Source organism: Polypterus senegalus, chromosome 10 (genome assembly GCF_016835505.1).
Source record: "Polypterus senegalus isolate Bchr_013 chromosome 10, ASM1683550v1, whole genome shotgun sequence".
Lineage (NCBI taxonomy): Eukaryota > Metazoa > Chordata > Cladistia > Polypteriformes > Polypteridae > Polypterus > Polypterus senegalus.
In genome coordinates, this window is record NC_053163.1 from 83,992,606 (window position 1) to 84,016,238 (window position 23,633).

The 23,633-nt window shown below is 35.7% G+C and overlaps 1 protein-coding gene across 1 annotated transcript in view; it reads right to left on the bottom strand.

Annotated features, from left to right (window-relative positions):
- Window positions 1–8,385: 8,385 nt before the first annotated feature.
- cenpi (centromere protein I) overlaps window positions 8,386–23,633 on the bottom strand; it is a 58,156-nt gene continuing 42,908 nt past the window's right edge. Inside the window, exons 15-20 of the mRNA XM_039766033.1 lie at window positions 23,398–23,533; window positions 18,371–18,495; window positions 14,332–14,380; window positions 12,870–13,094; window positions 11,010–11,051; window positions 8,386–8,708 (exon numbers count right to left, since the gene is read on the bottom strand). Coding sequence (XP_039621967.1) covers window positions 8,598–8,708; window positions 11,010–11,051; window positions 12,870–13,094; window positions 14,332–14,380; window positions 18,371–18,495; window positions 23,398–23,533 — 688 coding nt within the window. The 3' untranslated portion in view covers window positions 8,386–8,597. The remainder of the gene's footprint in view (window positions 8,709–11,009; window positions 11,052–12,869; window positions 13,095–14,331; window positions 14,381–18,370; window positions 18,496–23,397; window positions 23,534–23,633) is intronic.

A 23,633-nucleotide genomic window follows, 5' to 3' on the forward strand; every position in this document is an offset into this window, starting at 1 on the left:
GAATCTGAATGGAAGATTTAATAAATAAAAGAAATAGATACATAATAACATCACTATTAACATAATTGTAATGGCACATAAGTAATCAAGCCATGAATGTTGAGGAGATATGGTGATGAAAAAAATATCATTAATGTTTTTGAAAGTTACATTACATGAATATATGAAGTGTGGAGCAGATGGTATATGCGAGTGAAATGAAAAATATTGAGCTTATGTGTTTTAAAATTATTTACCCTGCAACTCTTCAGAAAGTTCTTTAATGTTAATTGTATTTTGGTTCTTAATCAACTATTTTTATAGCATATTAAGACAGACAGACTTCACAACCTTTCCCCCAAACCGCCACCCCCCCCAACCCCCTCCTTAAGGATTACATGGCAGTCAGTTCTCATCGCCATGTCCAGCCTGCTCCCTCCTAAATGCACCACAACATTCTCGTCTTTGTCTCTGATGTTTCCAGCCTCCTCCTCTCTAGTCACCTGACATGTTCTCCAGACCATCTCTCATTCATTATTTTCATATTTTGAATGAGAGATTGTACAAGATTGTACAAGTCAGCGTCCACTCAGCATAAGTCCTCTTCTCAAGAAGCCCACTCTCGACTTGTCTAAAATAGATAATTACAGACCAGTCTCTCTTCCCCCATTTCAATCCAAAACACTGGGACATTGTCTAACTAAATCTATTCCTTTCTTCTACCGACTGCTTGGCACTAATCAGTCAGGCTTCAAGAAGGACTATTCCACCGGGATGGCTCGACTTAAAATGTTAAGGAAGAGTATAGCTACTACCATGACTTCTATTCTCATCCTACTAGAAGTTCCTTCTTGCCACCCTCTCTGATCTTAGCATCACTGCAACTACCCTCAGGGTGGTTTCAGTTCTACCTCTTGGGCAGAACCTACTGTATGTCCAGCCATGGAGAGATGTCAAGGGTACATCAGGCAAGCATGGAGATGCTCCAAAGATTGGTACTGGGTCCGCTCCTCCTCTCTCTATATACCTAATCTCCAGGCCTAATCATTGTGTCCCACAGTTTTTCTTATCAGTGCTATTCCAATGATTTGCAGCTGTACCCATCATTCCCTCCAGAGGACCACACGGCCTCAGTTAGAATCTCTACATGTCTCACTGATATTGTCACCCAGATGAAGAAACACCATGCTCAACCTGGCAAAGATGAACCTTCTTATTATCCCATCATGTCTGTTTATTTCACAATGCATTTGTTCAACTTTGCTCATCATTGTTAACACCATCCAAGTCATTCCAAAACCTTGGTGTCGTGATTGGTCAAGACCAGCTGTCTTTCAGGGACAACGTTGCTACAGTCTCCCTCGGATTTGCATAATCACTCTGTAAAATATTCAAAACCTAACACCATATCTGACAGAATATGTAGGACAACTCTTGGTCCACAATTGGGCCTCTTCATGTCAGGAGTACTGAAACTCTCAGCGGGCAGGAGAAACGACATGCGTCACCAAGCCATTGCAGATGATTCAAAATGCAACAGTACATGATCAACCAGCCAAGGTGGGCATGTCACTCTTCTCTTCAGATCACTACATTGGCTATCTGTAGCGGTACATATTAAGTTTAAACTCTTGATGCTTGTCTACAGAGTAGTCATTGGGTAACCAACTGAATATATGGAGACAATTGTGAAGTCCTAAGCTCCCTCTCAATCACTCAGGTCTGCTGATGAATGGCAGCCAGTACTGGCACCTCTGCATGGCGTCAAATCTCAATCTAGATGCTTTCATAGATAGGTCCATGCTGGTAGAATGAACTACCTACCTCTATTTCAAACATCTGACACCCTCAATGCATTTAAGAAGCATTCAAGGACCCTCTTGATTGGTGAATGTAACCTAGAAATTGTGACTAGCATGTATTTGGTTCTGAGGGCTTCAGTTGTGGCGATTAATTGGTCTTGTAAAGATTGCTCCAAAACGGCCACCCAGACTGAAGCTTACTCGATTTTGACCTCTTTTGTAAGTCAATTTGTATAAGTGTCTGCTAACAAATATATGTAAATGAGAGTTTCACAATTAAAAATATTAAAATTACGCAGGAAACATCAACAGCGTAAAGTACACCTTAATAAAGGAATCTGTTATAAAGTCTAACCTTAATTTACTGCTGGGATTTACCAAGTCCAACGATTTTGTTCTTAACAAGAGTCAGAATCTCTTTTATCACTATACATGCTTAATTATGAAATGTGGGGAAATCCTGTATTACAGACAGAAATTTTAAAGAGCCTTGCGTCCACAATGGAGGAAAAACGATCTTTCTTCAATGCCCTTTCACCACCAATATCTAACCACCCATGGATGATTACATTTGTCCAAGAAGGGGCTACAGTTATCAGGAGCAACTCCACACCATCAGAAAGAGGCCAGCTGTGCTTAGCACGCGACTGGAAACTGCTGGTAGATATCGGCCAACAGTTGGTGTTTCCAACGGAGATTCCCTCTACTACCGTGAGACCTGACATGGTGCTCTGGTCTCCTTCCTTAAGGAAGGGCTACATTATCGAGCTCACCGTACCTTGGGAGGATTCCATGGATGAGGCATACGAGCGGAAATATCTACACTATGCTGAGCTAGCTGCTGAAGCGCAACATCGCGGCTGGACCATGGAGGTTCGCCCAGTGGAAGTTGGATGCGGAGTGTTTGTGGCAACATCTACCGTCAAACTGCTTAGAGACATGGGAATTAGGGGCCACAGCCAGCGTGCTGCCATCAATGAGCCAGAGGAACACTACTGATGATGCGTCCCAATATTCTGGAAAACTTCTCTAAGTCTACCATTCACCGACAAGCATAATGGAACCTACACTGTGTGCACAATTATTAGGCAAGTTGTATTTTTGAGGATTAATTTTAATATGGAACAAACACAGTGCTATCAGTCAATCCAAAATGCTAATAAACCTGAATGTTTCACAACGGAAATGTGAGTGTGAACATCATCAGGGGAATACATATGTGCGCACAATTATTAGGCAACTATTAGTGTGCAGATTTATTATGCAACTAAAGGAAAAATGAAAATTTTCCCATCTCACTTGTTTATTTTCATCTGTTATAGTGAGAATAATAAACAAACACCTCAAAATTTACAAATAAACATCTCTGACATTTCAAAAAAAAATAAATCAATCAATCAATGACCAATGTAGCCACCATTCTTTCCAATAACAGTCATAAGCCTTTCCATTCATGGAGTCTGTCAGTTTCTTGATCTGTTGACGATCAGCTTTTTGTGGAGCAGTGACTACAGCCTCCCAGACACTCTTCAGAGAAGTGTATTGTTTTTCTCCCCCGTAAATCTAGCGTTTAAGAAGTGCCCACAAGTTCTCGATAGGGTTTAGGTCAGATGAGGAAGGGGGGCCATGTCATTATTCCTTCATCTTTAAGGCCTTTACTGGCTGGCCACGCAGTGGAGAACTTCGATGCAAGTGATGGAGCATTGGCCTGCATAAAAATCATGGTCTTTTCCTGTATCACTGTTTGAAGAAAGTGTCTTCGAAAAACTGGCAGTAGGTTTGGGAGTTGATTTTGAGTTCATCTTCAATGCAAAAAGGTCCAACTAGCACATCTTTAAAAATACCAGCTCATACCAGTACCCCACCTCCACGTTGGAGTGGAGCTCTGTGCCCATTACTGATCCACAGGTCCATCCATCTGGTCCATCAAGAGTCACTCTCATCTCATCGGTCCACAAAACCTTTGAAAAAAAATCTGTCTTCAGATATTTCTTGGCCCAGTTTTGACGTTTCAACTTATGTTTCTTGTTCAGTGGTGGTTGGGTTTCAGCCCTCCTTACCTTGGCGATGTCTTTGAGCACTGAACACCTTGTACTTCTGGGCACTCCAGGTAGGTTGCAGCTCTGGAATATGAAAGTACTGGAGGATAATGGGTTCCTGGTAGCTTCACGTTTGATTCTTCTCAAATCTTTGGCAGCTAATTTGCATCTTTTGTTCTCAACACGTTTCTTGCGACCCTGTTGACTATTTGCAACAAAATGTTTGATGGTTCTGTGATCACACACCAATATCTTAGCAATTCCAAAAGTGCTGCATCCCTCTGAAAGACTTTTTACAATTTTTGACTTTTCAGAGTCAGTTAAATCTCTTTTTTGGCCCGTTTTGCCCGAGGAAAACTAGCTGCCTAATAATTCTGCACACCTTGATATAGGGTGTTGATCTCCTTAGGCCACACCTTCCCTCATTACACAAATACACATCACCTGACGTACTTAAATCCAATAAGCATTCAAGTTAATACAGCTTGGAGTTGGAATATACGCATAAAAATGATGATATGGTCAAAATACTCACTTGCCTAATAATTGTGCACACAGTGTATTGTACGTGCTTGCACAAGGATAGTAACATCTCGTTCTGTGTTTTGTAATCTAATAATACCATAATATTATGTACTGGAGAATTTCACATTTATTTTATGTAAACCTTTTTGTCATGTTGCTTTGGGTTTCTGTGAATTTATTTATAAAGCACTGTAAATAGTGGTCTGTTAAAAATTGATACATGTAGTGTTTAAAATGTCTGACTTTGTGGTTGTGCAACTATGTTCTACATGTAGCTTAAGCTAAAACAGTGACTAAGATTAAATTTATACACATCTCTGCTTCTGTTTTTGTATGAAAAATCTAGGACAATAGACTTGATTGATCATCATCATATAATATGCAATATTTCATTATATGACTAACTGCTCATCAACAACTAGTATAACTTTTTTCATATTTTCCAAAAAAATCATGCCGTCACTCGCAACAAACACAAAACTTTAGAAATTATGCAGCAACTTCCACGAACATCTATGAAGATTTTCTATTAACAGTGTATTTAAGTCTTGAAACAGAACAGAAATAAAAATATCCATAATACAGTTTTTGCACAAACTATGCTGGGATGATGCTTTATATATTATACATAAAATATTTGTTATTTAACAACATCAATTGCACTGTATCGACTGTATCATTAATGTACGTGTTTCTTAACATTCAGAGCATCAAATAGAATAACCAAAGAAAAAAAACCTCACAAATAAGAAAGATGCGTGTGTGTGTGTGCTACACCTGATGGCGACGTTACTGCTTCCTGAAACGAGCCACAGCACTCACGCTAGCCTGTCCTTTTAAGTATTTGAGAGCAGTAAAAAGTGCAAAGAAAGTACTAAGGAGTATTGAGAAGACAAAATAAAAATGTAATTGCAGAAAAAAATTGAAGCATTGAGCAGAGATTCTTCATAATTATTGGCTACTCCGTTCACAACAGTGTTCCAATAGGCTTTGACGTAATATGTAATTAGATAGAGAGATAGAGAGATAGATAGATATATATAGATATATCTATCTCTCTATCTATCTCTCTATCTATATCTATATCTATATATATATACACATACACACAATCAAAAAACACAAAGTATCACCATGCACAGATTTAATTAAAGTGACACTGATTCTAAAACTGTCTCTTTAATAATGTTGCATTTTTTAAAAGGGATTAAATGTAAGTCAAACATTTTTGATGGTGATTTAAAATCAAATATAACTTTTTTCTGTTCTAAATATGAAGTACATTTAAAAGGGTTAATATAAAAGCCGATTTAACTCTGATAATATGGATAATCTGCAAGAACAGATAAACAATTAGACTTCAACAGAGGTCATCTTTTTAAAATTCATTCAACATAGTACAGAATGTGCATCTGAATTAATCAGTATATTTGTCCACACTCTGCCAGGGATAAATTTGATAGTGATGTCAGTTTAATGAATGCCCTTGCATTAATGGTTAACTGAGAAAAAAAAACCCCAAGAACGATCTGCAATAAAACTTGGCATTAGACAGCATAATTGGTCTTGCCTCGATCAGTTTGAGTGAATTATATAGTTTACCACAGAGTGAAGGGCCTTAAACTTATTACACACAGTAAGTATAAAGTGTGCATTTTATTTATATAAAATATACGTATGTACATAGAGGGTATGTATATATAAACAAACATACAGACACATCCACATACATTTATACTAAAAAACAAGCAACATTTGGATATGTTACAGAACCAAACAGGCAATTGAATTTAACAAAATTACATTTTACAGGAGAAAAATCTATATTAGCTTATTTATGCTTGAAACCATAATGAAGGTGCTACTCCAGTTAAGCAAAGAGTACAACTATTTCCATAAGGCTCACAAAACAGACATTACAAAAAAAACAAAATGTGTTTAAAAGCACATTCATTGTTGCTACATTGTTGTTGTGAGGACTAATGCTTTCAACTTGTAAAAATATATATATCTTAAACAAAATAAATTTTGTGAATAGGTTACTGGGGTTTTTTCCCCCGTTTTACTGGCCAGGAACTAAACCAAAATGAGATGTGTCTACTGCAGTGAACACTCCCTTTGGGATTCAAGAGAAATGTCAAGAAATAAAGAACATGAAAGCTCCAGTAACCCAGCCAGGATTTGAAACCAGGACTTTGGAACCCTAAAGCATTAATACCAAACACCAAGCCACCTAATGGGTAATTGAAACGTTGGGAAAACAACAAACACAGATTCAGAAAATAAACAGGTGGCATTGCATTACATGCAACAACACAAAGATTAAATCTCAGCCATCTGATTTTCTCCCAAATGAGGTTGGTTTACTTAAAAAAAAAAAAAAAAGGTTTTACTTATTACATTTGCTTGAAAGGGATATTTATATTGTTTAATGACATCTAGTGCAGTCAAACTAGCTATTTACAGTTTACTATGGTCAACCATAAATGAAGCCACAGTTAAACGGTCTTTATTATAGCTATAAAATTGTAAAAGCCAAGAGAAAAATACAAGTGTAATCAAAATGTATTGATTGATTGTCTTGCCGATGCCTAGGTAAGGCAAAAGATGTCATTTCATTTTTAACCAGGCAACATTTGCAAAGCACAGCATTGAAAAGCAATTTATAAAGAAACATAAAATTCAAAGTAATAAGGTAAAATACATACACCATCAACAACTGGAATAAATGTCAATGACTCTACTGAAGTACAGTAGAGATGAACTGGCATTCCAAGGGAATAGAAGACTGTTTGAAATGACACTACAGTAGAATCAAGATCAGCTTAAATTAAAGATATAAATGAAAAAATGTAAAGCTGATTAAAATTCATAAGGGAGAGAATTTTAAACATGAACTAAAAGAGATCACTAACAAGCCTTCTCCAACAGACTTGTGTTTAAAATTCCAGAAGACATACACCCAAGTGCTGGTCAAGTGTTGCACAAAACCTAATGCAAACAACAGCAAGCTAGCAAGTTAATTAAGAGGCAAGGAACAATAAAAGTAACATAACAATGCTTTGAAATCAACAGGAGGACATAATATGTCAGTCTAACTAAGTATGCAACTTCATGTGTTGTGATCTGTTTAGTATGAGTACACCAACAGCTGCATTTTAAATTTGTTACACAAGTGCTGTCAAATTCTGGTCATCCACCTAAAGAGAAACATTTGCAGGAGTTTCGTGTTCTCTAAAAATAAAACAGAATTTCAATTTTCATCTGCAGATCCTATGAAATGCAGTTTGGTTGTATTTGCTTTAAGTTGTAGGCTGGCAAACGTCCTAACCTTAATTTCTGAGATTTTTCCAAAAATGATCTTCCTGTATAAATGACTAATGAGATCATGCTTGCAAATCAAATAAGTCAGTGGGAACAAGAAGGTAATAAAAAGGAAACTGAGCACTTAATCATCAGGTACACCACAAAGAAAAGCAGCAGGGAGTCTAAATGACCAAAGGCAAACAAAAGTACATAAAAAGGTGTTGTTTTTCTACTTCTGCACTGTTTCATGTAACAAGTTTTCACAATTTGTCTCCTGCACCTGCAAATATCTGGTAATATTTCATGGGAAAAGTTACTGATAGATGATAGGGACTTTGTATTTTAGAAATAATGAAGTTCATGTCTCAGGTTGTGTTAGAACCAGTTCTTCCAGGAAATAAGATTTCATACCAAGGTTAGACCAAATATTCATTTTCTACATCAGTATATATAAAAAACACAAAAACAAATCTGCCTTTCGATTATACAACTACCATAATAGCCTAAAAGAGAGAATAAAAGATCTAAAGAGTGATTTATGCTTACGTTTCTTTATTAATCCAGAATCTGAGTGTGTCAGAGAAGTAATTTACCACTTGAGTTATGATTTGCATCTGTTTGCCATTTAATGACTGGTACAGAAATTAATCTCTCATTTTACATATTCAATTTCTGAGCAATTTAATCTCACTACTATAAAGCCAAATAACAAAACTATGTAACAAAATACACAATTAGGTATCAAAATTTTTATTTGCAATTGAAAGTATATAAACAGGAGAAATTACATATTTACAAACTATGTACACGAGTGCCTTTTAGCTTTCTCTGCTATTAAATAAACCAGAATGTGCAAATGTGAGACAAGTAAAATATTTACAAGACAAATAAATAGCAGTACATTAGCAACTTTTTCAAACATGAAAGAAGGAAGCCCTCCTTTTAATCAATCACTTGAGCTCTCAGATTTTCTGGAAACACTGCTTTCAATAAATTCTTTCAGTCCCCTTAAATTTTGACTGTAAAGATATTTCAGATAGTAATCCCAGTACTTTCCCTGTAAACAAAAAAAAAAAAATTTAACCACTTCAAGCACAGAATATGAAGAGTTCCATTAATAACATTAAATTCCACATTCAAACATTTAGAACCACTGGTGTTGAAATGTGCAGTGAGATGCCTGCTGTGCTGAAAAATTTTAGAAAAATAGGACATATCTTACAATCCGGCATGTATACTTTCACTGCAGAATTTGAGATATTCCACTTTCCTTTCAACACAAATCACTATACAGTATATACTTTCAGAAAATAGAAAAAACTTCCAAACATCCAACTGGATAGAGTAAGGCTGCACTATTGGTGGCATTAGCCAAGCGTTATGTGAAAATTACAGCAATTACTAATTAGGCAACATTTTGGAGAATCTGTATGTATGGTGCACTGTATGGTACACTGCGTAGAGTTTAATGTACCGTTAACAGTGATTTACGTTCTAAAAAGGGCCTTATAAACTTTTTGCTTATCTTTGCGTTAAGCTGCTAGATGTTGTCTTTGTGGCATTCTTTGCTGTGCTCCTCTGAAGGTATTTTTGCTCTTGCTTGTGCTGCCACTTGTCTTTCAACCTTCTTGTTATTTCTTTTTTAATTATATTTACTTTAAAAATATTTAATCTAGTACTTTTAAATGTATCACCAATGTTCACTGCTTATGCAGATGTGTACGGTATCTTAAAAAAAAAGTTTTGCCAAAAAACATTTTTGAAAAATTACATTTTTTAAAATTAAATGTAATCAATGAAGACATAATAAAATAAAGTGACCATCCTCAATTTGGTTAAAATGGATGTATAGCATTTTGTAGTGAAACTCTTCCCGTTTTTACTTTAAGTCCTTTATTAATTAATTATTAAGATCACAGCTTCATTCTGTAAACATTTGTTGCCTACACAAGAAATTGAGAACCTGTACGAAGGTCAATCAGCTATTACATTTGTGGTGCAAAAGTAAAACCACAGCAATGGGCCAGAGAAACATTCTAAGTTAATCTAATTTATAAGCACAACATTTTTACTATACCGATATTGTGCCTGGACAAAAGCACCAACATTGATTATTTTCACATCTACTATAAACAGACAAAAAGATAAGAAATCTGTAAATCGGATTTTACTGAACAGTCATTTACAAATACTTTTTCAAAAATGTGTTACCTCTTTGAATCCAGGCCATGAGATGCTAGAATCAAGCCTTACAGTAGGGATTGCCCCTCCCTCAACTGATGCCAGCTAACTACTGCACACCCTTGTAAAAACATATCATCACATATGACCAATGAACATCTCTTTGAACTGTAGGAGGCAACTTAAAACCCTGGAATACAACCATGGGAACAGAGCAAACCAAATGCAACAACTATATAAACACTGATACAGTAATGCTTTACAGCATAATGGGTCACAATGACCTTCCTAAAATATAAGCCTAGTTATTAATTTTAGTTGTATAGTCCAGTTCTTTATTCAGTGCAAATCACTGTACATAACCGATAATTGGTAATATTCTTCTGAACCTACAGTAAATGAATAAGTAGTAAACAAAGTCAAAATGTATTCTGCAGCCTAATTAACTGTCATGCCATATCTAAGAAAACTCACTCATCTCAAGGCATAGGGAGCCATCACTATGCATAAGTCAGGAATTACCCCTTCATGCCACCTAAGTAAAATATTAACCTTCTAAACTGGAGTATAAGTGACACAGTCTTAGTCCCATCCACTTAGTAAATTTAGATTTAAAAAAAAAAAAAAACTGCACGGCTGTGTAATCTTTTTGTAAAAAAACTTATATCCCTCCTCCTAAACCTGCTTTAGAGTGCTAGTATGACAGCACCTTTGATTTATACTCTCTCATTGGTGGAAATTTTCACAAAATGAGCTCACTTTAATAAACAAATTTTGATCGACTTGTAAATTTGTATCCAGCTATTAAGTCTCTTTGTGTAAACTTGTACATTAGAAATTAAGCTGAATGAATATCAATAAATACTGATCTTAAGACTATGATTTCTCCTTTGCATGGAGGCAAAGACTTCTCATCAAAGCCTATTAGCCTGTTACTAAGCAACTAAACAGAGATTTAGCAGAGGATCAACCACAAGGAAAAAAAAATATATATACTGTCTGATTCAGTGCTTAACAAGGATAAAATACATCACGCAAACATAATACATTTGATGGTAAAAGCAACCACATGTAATAGGAGTTAATGAAAATTTTAAATAAATTTGATACACAGAAGATTTAATAAAGGTTTGCATACATAGAAACTTTTTTTTTGTTAAGAAAAAGAATGGAATACCTTTATAGAGCTTATGTTTGATTGCCCTTTATTTGTCCAACACTGAGGAGGGAAAAAAAAAAAAAAAGCATACGGTTTTTAGAAAATAAGTCAAAATAAAGTATGTTCAAAACAGCTGTCAAGAAGGTTGTCAATGTACAGTTTCTGTGCATTTAAAAAGTTCAACATGTATATCTAAAATAAAACACAGGAGTAAACAGTTACGGTAAAAGTTTGAAAAGTAGTAAAACTCCCAGTACATTCATAGAGAGCATTTTATCTGAGGTCCATAGTCCTATTACACAGACTATTTTTTCTTTCTTTTTTTTTTTTTTAATACCAGGAAATTAATGCAAACCAATGCACTACCCAAAATGATATTCTATAATATAAATGTATATTTATTCTATTCTATGTTACTTGCATTATTTACTTTTAAGTAATGGAGGGGGAAAAAAAATACTGTCGTGTTTTCATGCAGAATGGAGAGGAAAAAAAGAAGTTTAACATAACAGTACTCCAGGGTCACCAGTTCCATAACAATGGCAAACACGAAAAATGTGCATGGGAAAAGGAAAACAAATCATCATGTCACTCGTATCATATAAGCCAGGGGTCTTTTAACAAGTGGCTAGCTCAAAATCATGCAAAATGAATCCTTTTTTGTTTTTTTTAGCTAAAACACTGTTAAATATTTACTTCCTGTATTATCATCAACTTATATATAAAACATGAAAACCAAAGGTTTCCAGGAGAGAGACACACCACTATCCACCATTACAAAGTAAATGGGGTAAGTAACGCTAAATAAGTCAATAAATAAATAGTTTCTGGTTGAGGATAGGGTAGCATTCCTTTAATAGATTTAATGTACTGAATTTGGATTCTGGGATTTCTTAAACTGTATGACCAGCATATATCAAAATTTTAACTAGTTTACTAATGGATACATGATATCAGTTATTTAGCAGTAGTGATGGGCGAACATTGCTGAGTTCTCTTCACTGCAAATTCCCCAAAATCACGGAAATGTTTGCGATATTTGCCGAACTGCATTAAAGTCAATGGCATAAGGACTAACTGAACTAGATTTGAGTGAATTATAATGGTGCAGTCGTCTTTAAAGTGACCCTGAGGGTTACAGAAACGTCTGCCAACTATACTGGACCAATTTTTGTGACCAAAAAGGTGACCTGAGCTGCGCAGCAGCAGTGCCAACCACTGCACCACCATGCCTTTGCGATATCAAAGAAAGAACGCAGTCAGAGACGCAATTTCATCAAAACAAAGCAGAAATGGCGAAATTGTAGTCTAAAAGTCAGAAAAAAATATGTAGGTCTTTTAAAGGCAGAAAAATTCAAAGTGACATGGCATGATTGAAACCACTGGCTCGTTCTATTTTTTGAAGTCACGCCAAAGGCTCTCCAAACTGTCTGTGCTGATGCTTTGCACTTTTTCCGTCTATCAAGAAGATAGAAACGGGGTAAATAGTAATAAACCTTTCGTTATTGTTTCATATAGTTTCCCGTGTTCTGGGTCAGGGTCCTTCAAGGTTTGTTTTAACTCTTGCCAAACCACATTGCTCATTATTATGCATGCATATAGCATGCGCCTCCTGGTCTCGCAAAGCATTATGGGGTGCTGGTATTAAAAAAAAAAAAAAAAAAAAAAACACCTCCTAAACCGGATAAATTATCTAAATAATTTGATGACAAAAGGCCTAACACAAACGTAGCAAATTAGTTGCAAGTAACAACTTGGTGAAATTCACCGATCAGCACTATTTAACATACATATACAATGGTGTATGGATTTAAAAAAAGAAAAGAAAAAAACATTCTAGGTTTTGTTTTCAGAATACAAGGAAGGGCATTTACATACCTTTTTACAAAAGTCAAGGGCATATCCAAATAGTGCTGGATGATACACAACATTAAATCTCTTCTTAAAATCTGTAATGTTGGCTTTCCTCAGTATTTCAGAATTTAACCCTGTATCCAATGTATTACTGCTTACATGTGCTTTTGAGTTCCACAGATAGTTTACCATAGTTACTATATACTGATTACAGTCTCTGTATGTTGCACTACTAATGTAAAGTCGCCTCTGCAAGGAAAAAAGAAAAAATTTCTATTATATATACTGAGCAGCAATATACAGGTAGTCCCCAGATTACGGACATCAGACCTACGACATACGAACGAGGCTGCACCTGCGACGCATGCGCCTCGGTAACTGCCACTCCGTCATGTGCGGCCTGGGGACACTGCAAGCGGTGGCTGGACGGAGGCTGGAGGGGGGCGATTTTGCTGCCCGTGCAGTGTAGTGTCCCTCGGGCGGCTCTCAGCGGCAAGCGATTTCACTGCCATCCCACCACACATGGCTGCCTTGTTCAATCTCGGTGGGTGGCTGGTATGCTGCAAGCAGTGACCCAGTTGTGGTTGAACGGAGGCCATTGAGGGTGAATGGGGCGGCGGGGGGTAGCATTGTAGTGTGCCTCAGATGGCTACCTGCTGAATGGGAGCGGTGGTGGGCGATTCACTACACGCCATTCGCCACACTGTGTTCGTACGCTTCAGGCAGCATACTGTAGTGGAGATGACTGAGGTGGGCTGGTGATGAACCGCTCCTTGCCGCCCCCATTCATTCTCAATAGCAAGCCTGCTTGTACTGTTATGCAAATAGCAAGACGTTGTCTCTTGTAAGTACATCAGACATGCTGACAAGGGGTGCCTTCCTGCTGTGATAGGATGTACAGTGCTGTGCAGAACACCTCATCTTAATCTTTTGTCTTCACCCTTCAACAATGTCTCAAACACAAATCAGATGCAAGTGCTGGTGATACAGTAAAGAAGAGAAAAACCATCACCATTGAAAGTAGAAATAATAAGGTCAGAGAGAGGTGGAACTCCATCATTAGCAGAGTACTTGGTTACAGTCGGTTAACAATAGCATTGTTTAAAATAATGTACCTGTTCCGACTTACGTTCAAATTCAACTACTACAAACCTACAGTCCCTATCTCGTACATAACCCAGGGACTGCCTGTACTTACAATCAACTATTTACATTTTAACAGAATTCTCATAGCAAGGAACAAATTTCATCCAATACATTTTCATGCATGCTTGAAACCTTTCACATTTTACCGTTGTTGGTTGTAAAAAGAAACACTGAATTATACACTGAAGAAAAAATCCACACAAACATAATAACTTTTAAAAATCCAACTAATATATCAAGTTATATTTTTCCAAATTTCAAATATAGTAAACTTTATGAAATGCTAAAAAATTGAGATCAAGTACAGTACTTAGGGAAAAAAAAAAATACTTCCAACTACCTTAGATTGCAGCTCAGGATTTTTTGCAGCAACAAGATTCTCTCTGTACCTATAAACAGCAACAGCAAAAACAGTAAATAGTATAAATAGAAGCCAAACGGGGGATTAGAATTTCTAGTATAGAATGTCTTCTGTGTTTCTTATCACAATACAAGATGCAGAGTCACACTGTCAGGTTGTTCTAAACAAGTCCAGACTGGAGGGGTACACATTTGAGTGTAACCTACAACAGACGTATATCCCATACAAGGCTGTTTGCTGCCTTAAAACACCATTACTACAGGCACAGTTTGAGTGTGGAACTTCAAACAAGAGAAATATAACTTTTTTTTTTTCACTTAATTGAAACCTCAAACATTCTGTCATTGTATTACATCAGCACAAACATTAACCTTGCAATAAATCAAGAAAACATACAAGATACATTCAGATGAATTCATAGAAAAACAGACTTGCTAGCTGCTACATTTTCACTCAGTACTTGCTCATACTTGGAATTTAGGTACACAGATAAGAGAACAGTCTGCTTGATTACTTTTGTTTCCTATTATCTATAGTATCTGGGAGAAGAAATACCTAATAAACTGGGTATTCTTGAGCTTGAAACAATATTTACAGTATTTGTAAGACATGTAAATATTGATTGCTTCTACATCCATATGCCGGCATTTACTTGTGAAACCATAATTTCCTTAATATTCCTAAGTTGCTGGTATTGAGGATATTAAATACGTGTGGCAGCCTTAGTGAAAACCTGTGCTAGCTGGGTATCTATTTTCCAGTTTTGACTTGTGCTGTACTTCTAGAGCACTACATAACAAGTCAAGCCTCTAGACTGAACCATTACACTAAAGAACTGACTACAAGGTCAATGAAAAGTCAAAATCGAAAGTTTTGCAAATCACATTCAACAACCTTATAACAACATCCTCAACACCTTATCCAGCATAATACATAAACTGTAAAACTAGGTATTGAATTTTAAGATGTGACTTTTCTGTTTTCTTAAGAGTTTATTGCTATCCATGATTGTGCAGTATAATTTATCACACATGTACTGGACACATTAGAAATGATTATATTTCGTCAAACACATGTACACATTGCTAGTTCAAAGAAGACTGAGATACAGGAGAAAAGAATACAGCAAAATGTAATCTGGAGTTTTGTAAGCATTACAATTTTTTTTTTTTTTTTTAAATGACAGTTATTTGACAGGTTCATCAAATTTTATTAAAATTCAAATCAAACTTTACTGTAGTAATAGCCCGAAAGCTTAAATAATGTATTAGATGATTTGGTAAAGGACGACTGTCAGTGCCCCAGAAAATGTAAATACCTAAGGGGCATTAAGCATAGACGTAATCCTCTGGGAGTCTGTTACCATTTAGTTAGCAGAAGAACAAATTGTCTTATATTTTAGATTTGTATACTTCTTATCTAGCTTATTTGTCATCAGCTCCCCACGTACCTGTCTCCCTCACTCACTCACTCGCTCTGAATTTTAAAGTTCCTTATTAAATTTTATTATTTTGTTATTTTTGTTTGGTATTAAAAAGTGTGTTGGATTTTAAAAGCCAAATGTTTAACATTAGGAAATATTATAGTGCTCACCATATACAGGCCAAGTGCTACATCACAACTTGCTTCACTGTCCATATTTGAGCAACTAATCAGTACATCCCTATACCACTTTGGAATCTTTCCTGATGCACACACTACGATGCCAGGATGGCAAAGAGATAGTTGTGTGCACAATCAATTTAAAATCATAAACCCATTCACCCTAAATTGCTCCTCATGAGAGGATTATTTTTGCACTACGCAAGAGACAATTCATGCATTACCCATCAGAGTATGAAGTGCTACAGGCAGTTAGTGGAACTGAATAGCATTACTGTAAGCAAAAACAAAAATATCTTTTGGATTTTTATTGTTTTTCTTTTGCAATATTGCTTTCTTTAATTATCTTTCAAAGAACTGTATTTTAGGCTTTATTCCATCTAGCTATTATTGGCACTGTTTTATTTGCTGAAGGGTGAAAGGGACAACTTGTTATATTAGAGAATAAAACTTAATGTAAAGATTTCATTGAATTGGCAGAGAAAACAAATTACCAACAAAATTCTTAAAAAAAAAAAAACGTTTCAGTAGTAAATTAGCACATTTTCTGGTTTCTCGACTATAAAAACAAAACTAATTATAAAAATGAGTAACATGAAGACATGTACATTGAAAGGTGTTTGTTTACTGGAAAAGCCACCAAGCAAATGCCCACACCAGGCATTAGTGTCTCTGACAGCACACATTCCTACACTTCAAGGAAAACTGGATTTATTTTGATAATTAAAAAAAAACCCTACGAACTACAGTCAGTGTTTACAAGCTTCAAAGCAACATTGTAGGACCTGTAATCTTCACAGAGGTACAAGTAAAAACAATGTGTTTGACAAGTCAGAAAATGCTCCTAAAAGTTAAGTGTGACTAAGTGTCAATTTAAAAAAAGACTAGGATGAAACATTGTATGTTTTAGGCTGACGTGTACATTTACAATATATATGGGGGGAAAAAAAAATGAAGAGCACTGAAGACCAGAAAAGAAACAGTCTCGGGCAAGGTACCAGTACAAATATAGGCGGACTCAGGCAAAAGCAAACAATGAATTACAGGCCCATCTTTACAGCTGTTTAAGGAAAACTGAAGTAATCAGAGGAAAACCAATGTAGATACAGGGAAAACAAGCAAATGCCATGTTGATAAAGATCAGGCACAGAATTCGAACCCAAGATGATACATTGAGGAGACAGTGCTACCAACAGACCAACAGTATTTATTAACATCAATGGTAAGATTTGACTATGTATTTATTAGAAGCCTTATTACGTATAAGTAAAAATATAACAAAGCAAAAGATTTTATGTAAAACAAAGTGCAGGAAGAAAAGCAAAGACAAAAATCTATTAAATTAGTTCAAGCACTTAATTGTATAGTATTAGTTTAGGATGAAACTAAGTTTCAACTTTATAAATCAAGGCCATTTGTTACACCCACAGCAATGTTCATGCTTTTGTAGTGGTTTATGATGTTACAACCCAGTCGATACATTAAAAAGTAAACTGCATTAAAGTTACATTCTTCTAGCACAAAAAAAAAGTTACCAAGAACAGTGTATGTTTAAGTAATAGTGCACAGTATACTGCACATAAAATTAGAGAACTGCAAAGTCAAAAAAGTAGGTCAAAATACTAGAAGCAGCTCAGTTTTTAAATGACACCTTTCTTATTTACTATTTTCCTAATGTTACTTTATAGTCAACCATTGCTTTGGTCCCTCTAAATTTTAGGATCCACAGTTTGCAGATGTTGGGGGCCAAGAGGACAAAAGGGATCTTAAGGATAAATCCTACCAAGCTTTTGTTCAATAATGTCTACATTCACTTTGCTTTACATAGGTATATCATTTTGCAAATTGTGGAGGAGAAAAAACACTATTTAAACACCTTTACTCCAACAGTTTACTTTTGCAATCCCATGATGTTAATGGCTGTTAAATGTAGCTACTGTATAAGCAATGTATTTGAAATTTGTTTCTGCATCTCTTCACAAGAAACAGCCTACTATTTCAGGAATGGAGTCATTATGAACGTGGCACTAAATGAGATGAAGAAAATGTGAATGATTGTGAATAACTATCAATTCATAAAGAAGTCATTTATATTTTTAACATCAGCCTCACAACTGTGGACTTTTAACATCCAAAAAATGTATTGGGCTTATTTGAAAGCCCATGGGTTGAATACTTCACAAAAACAAATTAAGTTTTAACTACAATGTACAAAAAAAGGCTGTCATCTTAAACAACCCAGAATATGAGCCTTGTTTACCTTAAAAGTGTAATAAAATACAGTTACTAATCAAAATTTATAGGGCCTAACATTGCAGTATACTGGAAAAAGCAAAGAAGATTCTTGAAATGGTATGAAAGTGACAGAACGATTGTCTTTTATTCTCATATAATTCTGCATTACTGCAAAAATTACCTGTACATGATATGACACAGCTGATTTAAATTGATGGCATCCATGCTCAGGAGAGCTGGGTAAAATACACCAGCAGGAGGCATTATAACCAAGGGAAGATCATAAAGTAAGTACATATCACAAACCTGTAGGATAGAAACAAAATATTGGAAAGAAACTGTTTCACAAACCAGAATTGCATAGTGCCAGAAACACAAATGTTACATCTTAATAAACAGAATACCAAATAAACAGGGATTCTTAAAATTAACTTTTAAATGGCAAAATAGAACTATTGTGAATATTCTCACAGTGAATACAAAAAACCCAAAACCTGCATAATAAAAAAAAAAAAGAAATGGAAGCAGTATATTTGGGCTGCAGCAACAACAGAGTTCATTGAGCAATTGTTATATATCAACATTAAGTAACTATATGGGTAGATTCCCATTTGTAAAACAACATTAAAAAATGAGACATGCAAGGAGAAGAAAAAAAATTAGACAGTAAAACTAAAAGTATAAATATTATAATTAATAGAATATCTGTTAACAGAGCCAGCCCAATAAGTTAGTTGGAGTTTCTTCTTGGCAAATAAGTACTGTACCTTGAATTACTCACATCAGAATGCTATGTAAAACCTTACATATAAAAGATCTTGATAAACAATTCTTTAATGTTGCCATACTACATTACATTCATTCTTTTCATGAACTCATGTTTTCCATTATGGAGTTGGACTGAGATGGCAGAATATCATATAATTTATTGGTAAAGGCATGCATAAATATGGTACAGTCACATTTTAAGCAATGACTAGACCATGCATGTCCACTCCTGGTTATGCAGGGCATCAGATTTTAATTAAACCATTACATTCATCTGCTGTCAAACCTTCTTGATAAAAGCCCACAGCTCCTTCTGTATTCTCAATTTAATAACTATGCGACTCTTCTCTGAAATTCAGAAGGATATTTCGTAACACAGTTTGCAATGGAGAGAAATCACTTTAAGAATATTTATACTCTTCACTTTAGTTTCCTTAACTAGCAGGCAATTAATAATGTAGTGCAAATAAGGTAGTCAATGGCTGAACAGCAAACATGGAACCATTTTCACCCATATGTGTTTTAATTAAGTACCTGTTTCTAATGAAATACTTCTGTCAGTTTAACAGCTATTTCAGGGATTAAGAACTGTATTTCAGCAATTATTTTTCTCTCTGTATACAGTATTTATGTATTTTCCATTCTTAGGTCATAGTCACAATCTGATTATTTGGGTGCAGTGTTGGGAAGGTTACTTTAAAAATGTAATTCGTTACAGTTACAAGTTACCCTGTTCAAAATGTAATAGTAGTGTAACTATTTTAATTACTTGTTCTGAGTAACGTAACTAATTACTTTTTAATTACTTTTTGATTACTTTTCCAATTTTTGGATGGGTATTCTGTACCCGTAGCCTGCTTGTATGTATCCATTTTCAATTTCAAACCTGACAGTAATAATCTTTATGGTGAAATCAAGTGTGAATCAGTCCATAGCCCTGTTGTTCAAGGTGACTGAATGCTGCCTGTATATAGGAAGAAAAAAAATCTTTGATGCAGCATAGACCGAATAATGGACCAATATCTCTTACATCAATGAAGCAGAGAAAAAATAATCTGAAAGTTAATTATTGTGTCACATCCACTTATTGTTAGTTGCCAGACTATTACAGTCTATGTTGTACAGTATGTTGTATCAATTTTTTAAATTCTTTTTCCAGCTGACAGCACTTGGGGGACATCAAACAACAGAGTTATGGGATAATTCACACCGAATTTCTTATTTAAAATAGTTAAACACTTTTGATCCTCTTTTAATACACAAAGTAACATCAGAACTTTCATAAAGACACTATAATAACCACCACAAGGTCAGACTTCAAGATACATTTTACTGTTAAACATTTTTTAAATCACACATTTTGATTTCTTTTTAACATTGTAGGTATCAGAAACTACTTTAATAAGCAGCTCTTTTGGAATGTGTCTCTGTTAGCTTTTTGTCTACAATGAAAATTAAAATAAGAAACAATAAGCAGTACTTTAATAAGCAGCTCTTAACTCTTTTGGAATGTGTCTTTGTTAGCTTTTTGTCTATAATAAAAACTTAAATAAAAGTGTAAAACTGTAAAATAAATCGTAGCATTAAATGGTGGTTATTATTAATTAAAACTAAATTATGGGGTAGACATTGACTATGGTGCACCACTATTGTGTTTACACTTTACAAAAACATGTTACTTTTACTAGACAAAACATTTTACAGTCTATTTTTCAATCACAAATGCTGAAGTAGCCGATCGCTTGCATTCAAGACAATACATGTAAAACTTGGACAATGCGTAGTCTTTGTTAAAATCTACCATTCCAGGCACATTTTAAATTACATATAGCAAGTCAGGCACGCTAATATCAAAACTGACAAAATGGGAGGGAAAGTGCGTAATATGGCTCAACAACCTCCTTAGCTAGCTATCTAGAGTAGCTAGCTTAAAGTGAACCGAAATAGGGAGCTAAAATAGCCATAGGCTACATCTGCATTTGGGCACATTAAAAGCGTGTGGCTGTGAAAAGTGGCGTGGCGTCTGTGACTGTGTGACAATGTGAAGGCTTCATTGCTAAAAAAAAACTTTCCGTTTGCTCTTACAAGCAGCACTTACCTCTAGATGTTTCCTGAGGTTGGACATTGAGGTTTTCGATGTGGACAACATCTTGATAGCCGCAAACAAGCATTACATTGCACAGTTAGATTTATGCCCTTTTCCGCGACATATCTGAAATGTTTTCTAAATTTCCAGCTGTGAAATGCAGTTTTATTAGACATTGCTAGTAGTAGTTTGAAACTCAGATCACAACATGCCCAGGCATCTGCTATCAGACTGAGGTGATGGCGCTGGCGCTGCAATTATAGACGTGATAGGAGAGCCTATCAGAAATAATTATTGTCTGTGGGAGGGGGGGGAATGGAAAAGGATGATGTATATAGGCCTAATGAAAACGTGCGAAACAGGCAAAAAAATATTATTTCATATTTCATAAAGGCTTTGCTGACATTTTTAATATGTAACTTAAATTGTAATTCTGAAAAATTACACAACTGTAATTGAATTACACATTTTTATACAGTAACTGTAATGTATTACCGTTACATTTATTTTGTAATTTAATTACGTAACGCCGTTACATGTATTTCGTTACTCCCCAACACTGTTTGGGTGGTTACCTACCAGGTAACGCTTGTGTTTGGTTGGCCTGTCAGCAAACATCCGCCACATCCTCTCAGTTGCAAGAAGCAGATCACAGATATGGAGAAAAAAAGGAATAGCTTATGATCCGATGTATACCACATAATCAGAAACATGGTTGAGGCAGTGTTATGGCATGGGCATGCCTGACTGCCAATGGACATCTGTCACTAGCGTTTAAAGAAGATGACTGCAGGCAGAAGTAGCAGGATGAATTCTGAAGTGTATAGCGCTATACGATCTGCTCAGATTCAGCCAAATGATGCACAAGTGATAGGACAATGCTTCACAGTACAGATGGGCAATGAGCAGAACATACTGCAAAAGCAAACCAAGTGCTTTTCAACGCAAAGAAGTGGAAGATTGTACAATGGTCAAGTCAATCAACTGACCTTAACCCAACTGGACATGCATTTCATTTGCTGAAGACAAAAAACTGATGGCAGAAAGTCCAGCAAACAAGCAGCAACTGAAGACAGCTGCAGAAAAGGCCAGGCAAAATATCACTAGGGTGGAAGCCAAGCATTTGAAGATAGCCATGGGTTCCAGACTTCAGTCAGTCATTAACTGTAAAAGAGTTTCAACAAAATATTGAAAATGAATATATTTATGATTTTGTTAAGTTTGTCGAAATACTTTTGACCCCTGAAAATAGGGTGACCATGTATAAAAATTTCTGCAATTCCTAAACAGCTCATACAATATTTTTGGTAAACCCCTCATATTAAAAGCTGAAAGTCTACACTTCAATCACATAATGGGTTGCTTTATTACAAATCCATCGTGGTGGCGTACATTGTCAAAATTATGAAAATGTTGTCATTGTCCAAATACTTATGGACCCGACTCTGTGTGTAGTATATTATACTCGCACACCTCAAAAAAATTAAGGGAACACTTAAATCAAACATCAGATCTTAATGGAAGAAATATTCATGTGGACAATCTTTACTGAGTAATATTAATTTGTTGAGAACAAAATAATATAACAACGGTCAATAGAAACCAAAGTCACCAACCCATGAAAGACTGGATTGAACATCACATCAAAAGTCAAAGTCAAAAATTGAAGTTACAGGCTGATCCAACTTGTGAATTTCATCATGGCAACTCTTATAATGTGACACAGTAGTGTGTATAGCCCCCATGTGCCTGTATACACTCCTGACCACATCTGGGCATTCTCCAAAGGAGATGGCAGATGGTGACCTATGGGATTTCCTCCCAGACCTGTATCAGGGCAACTCCTGGACAGTTCGTGGTGCTAACCAGTGGTGTTGGATGCACCAATACATAATGTGCCAGAGGTTCTCAACTGGATTCAGCTCTGGGAAATCTGCAGATGTCAATGGCACCAATGCCTTTGTCAGCCAGGGACTGCCTACACACTCTGGCACATGAGGCTGGGTATTGCCCTACACCAGGAAGAACCCAGAGCCCACTGCATCAGTGTAAGGTCTGACAATGGCTGAAAATTTCATCCCGATACCTAACAGTCAGCTCATGCTGGATGATGTTGTAAGCTGCATAACATTCACCATGGTATCTCCAGATTCTTTAGTGTCTGTCACATGTTAAACAGGACTATGAATGGGGGATTGAGGGTGGGGAAATCAGACAGTCCAACAAGAAAACAGTGTTACTGCTGCTCACTCAAGAATTTGCTATCAGTGAACCCACAATTTTATCCTAGCATAGTTTTAACAAAAAAAAAAAAAAAAAAAAAAGATATAAGTAGAACAAAAACAGCAACATACCGTTTCATAGAAATTTAGTACGAATTGAAGTAAAAGGGTATGATACCCTTCAAGATGCAGTCCAATTGTAGCAATGTGACCCACAAACTCAATCAGCTCAGAAATAGACTTTACTACAACGGAAAGGTTCATGTTCCTGTAAATAAAAACACACACATATATATATATATAAATATATTTAAAAAAAAAAAAAACACACACACAATTCAAGCAGCCTGGATACCTACAGATTTTAA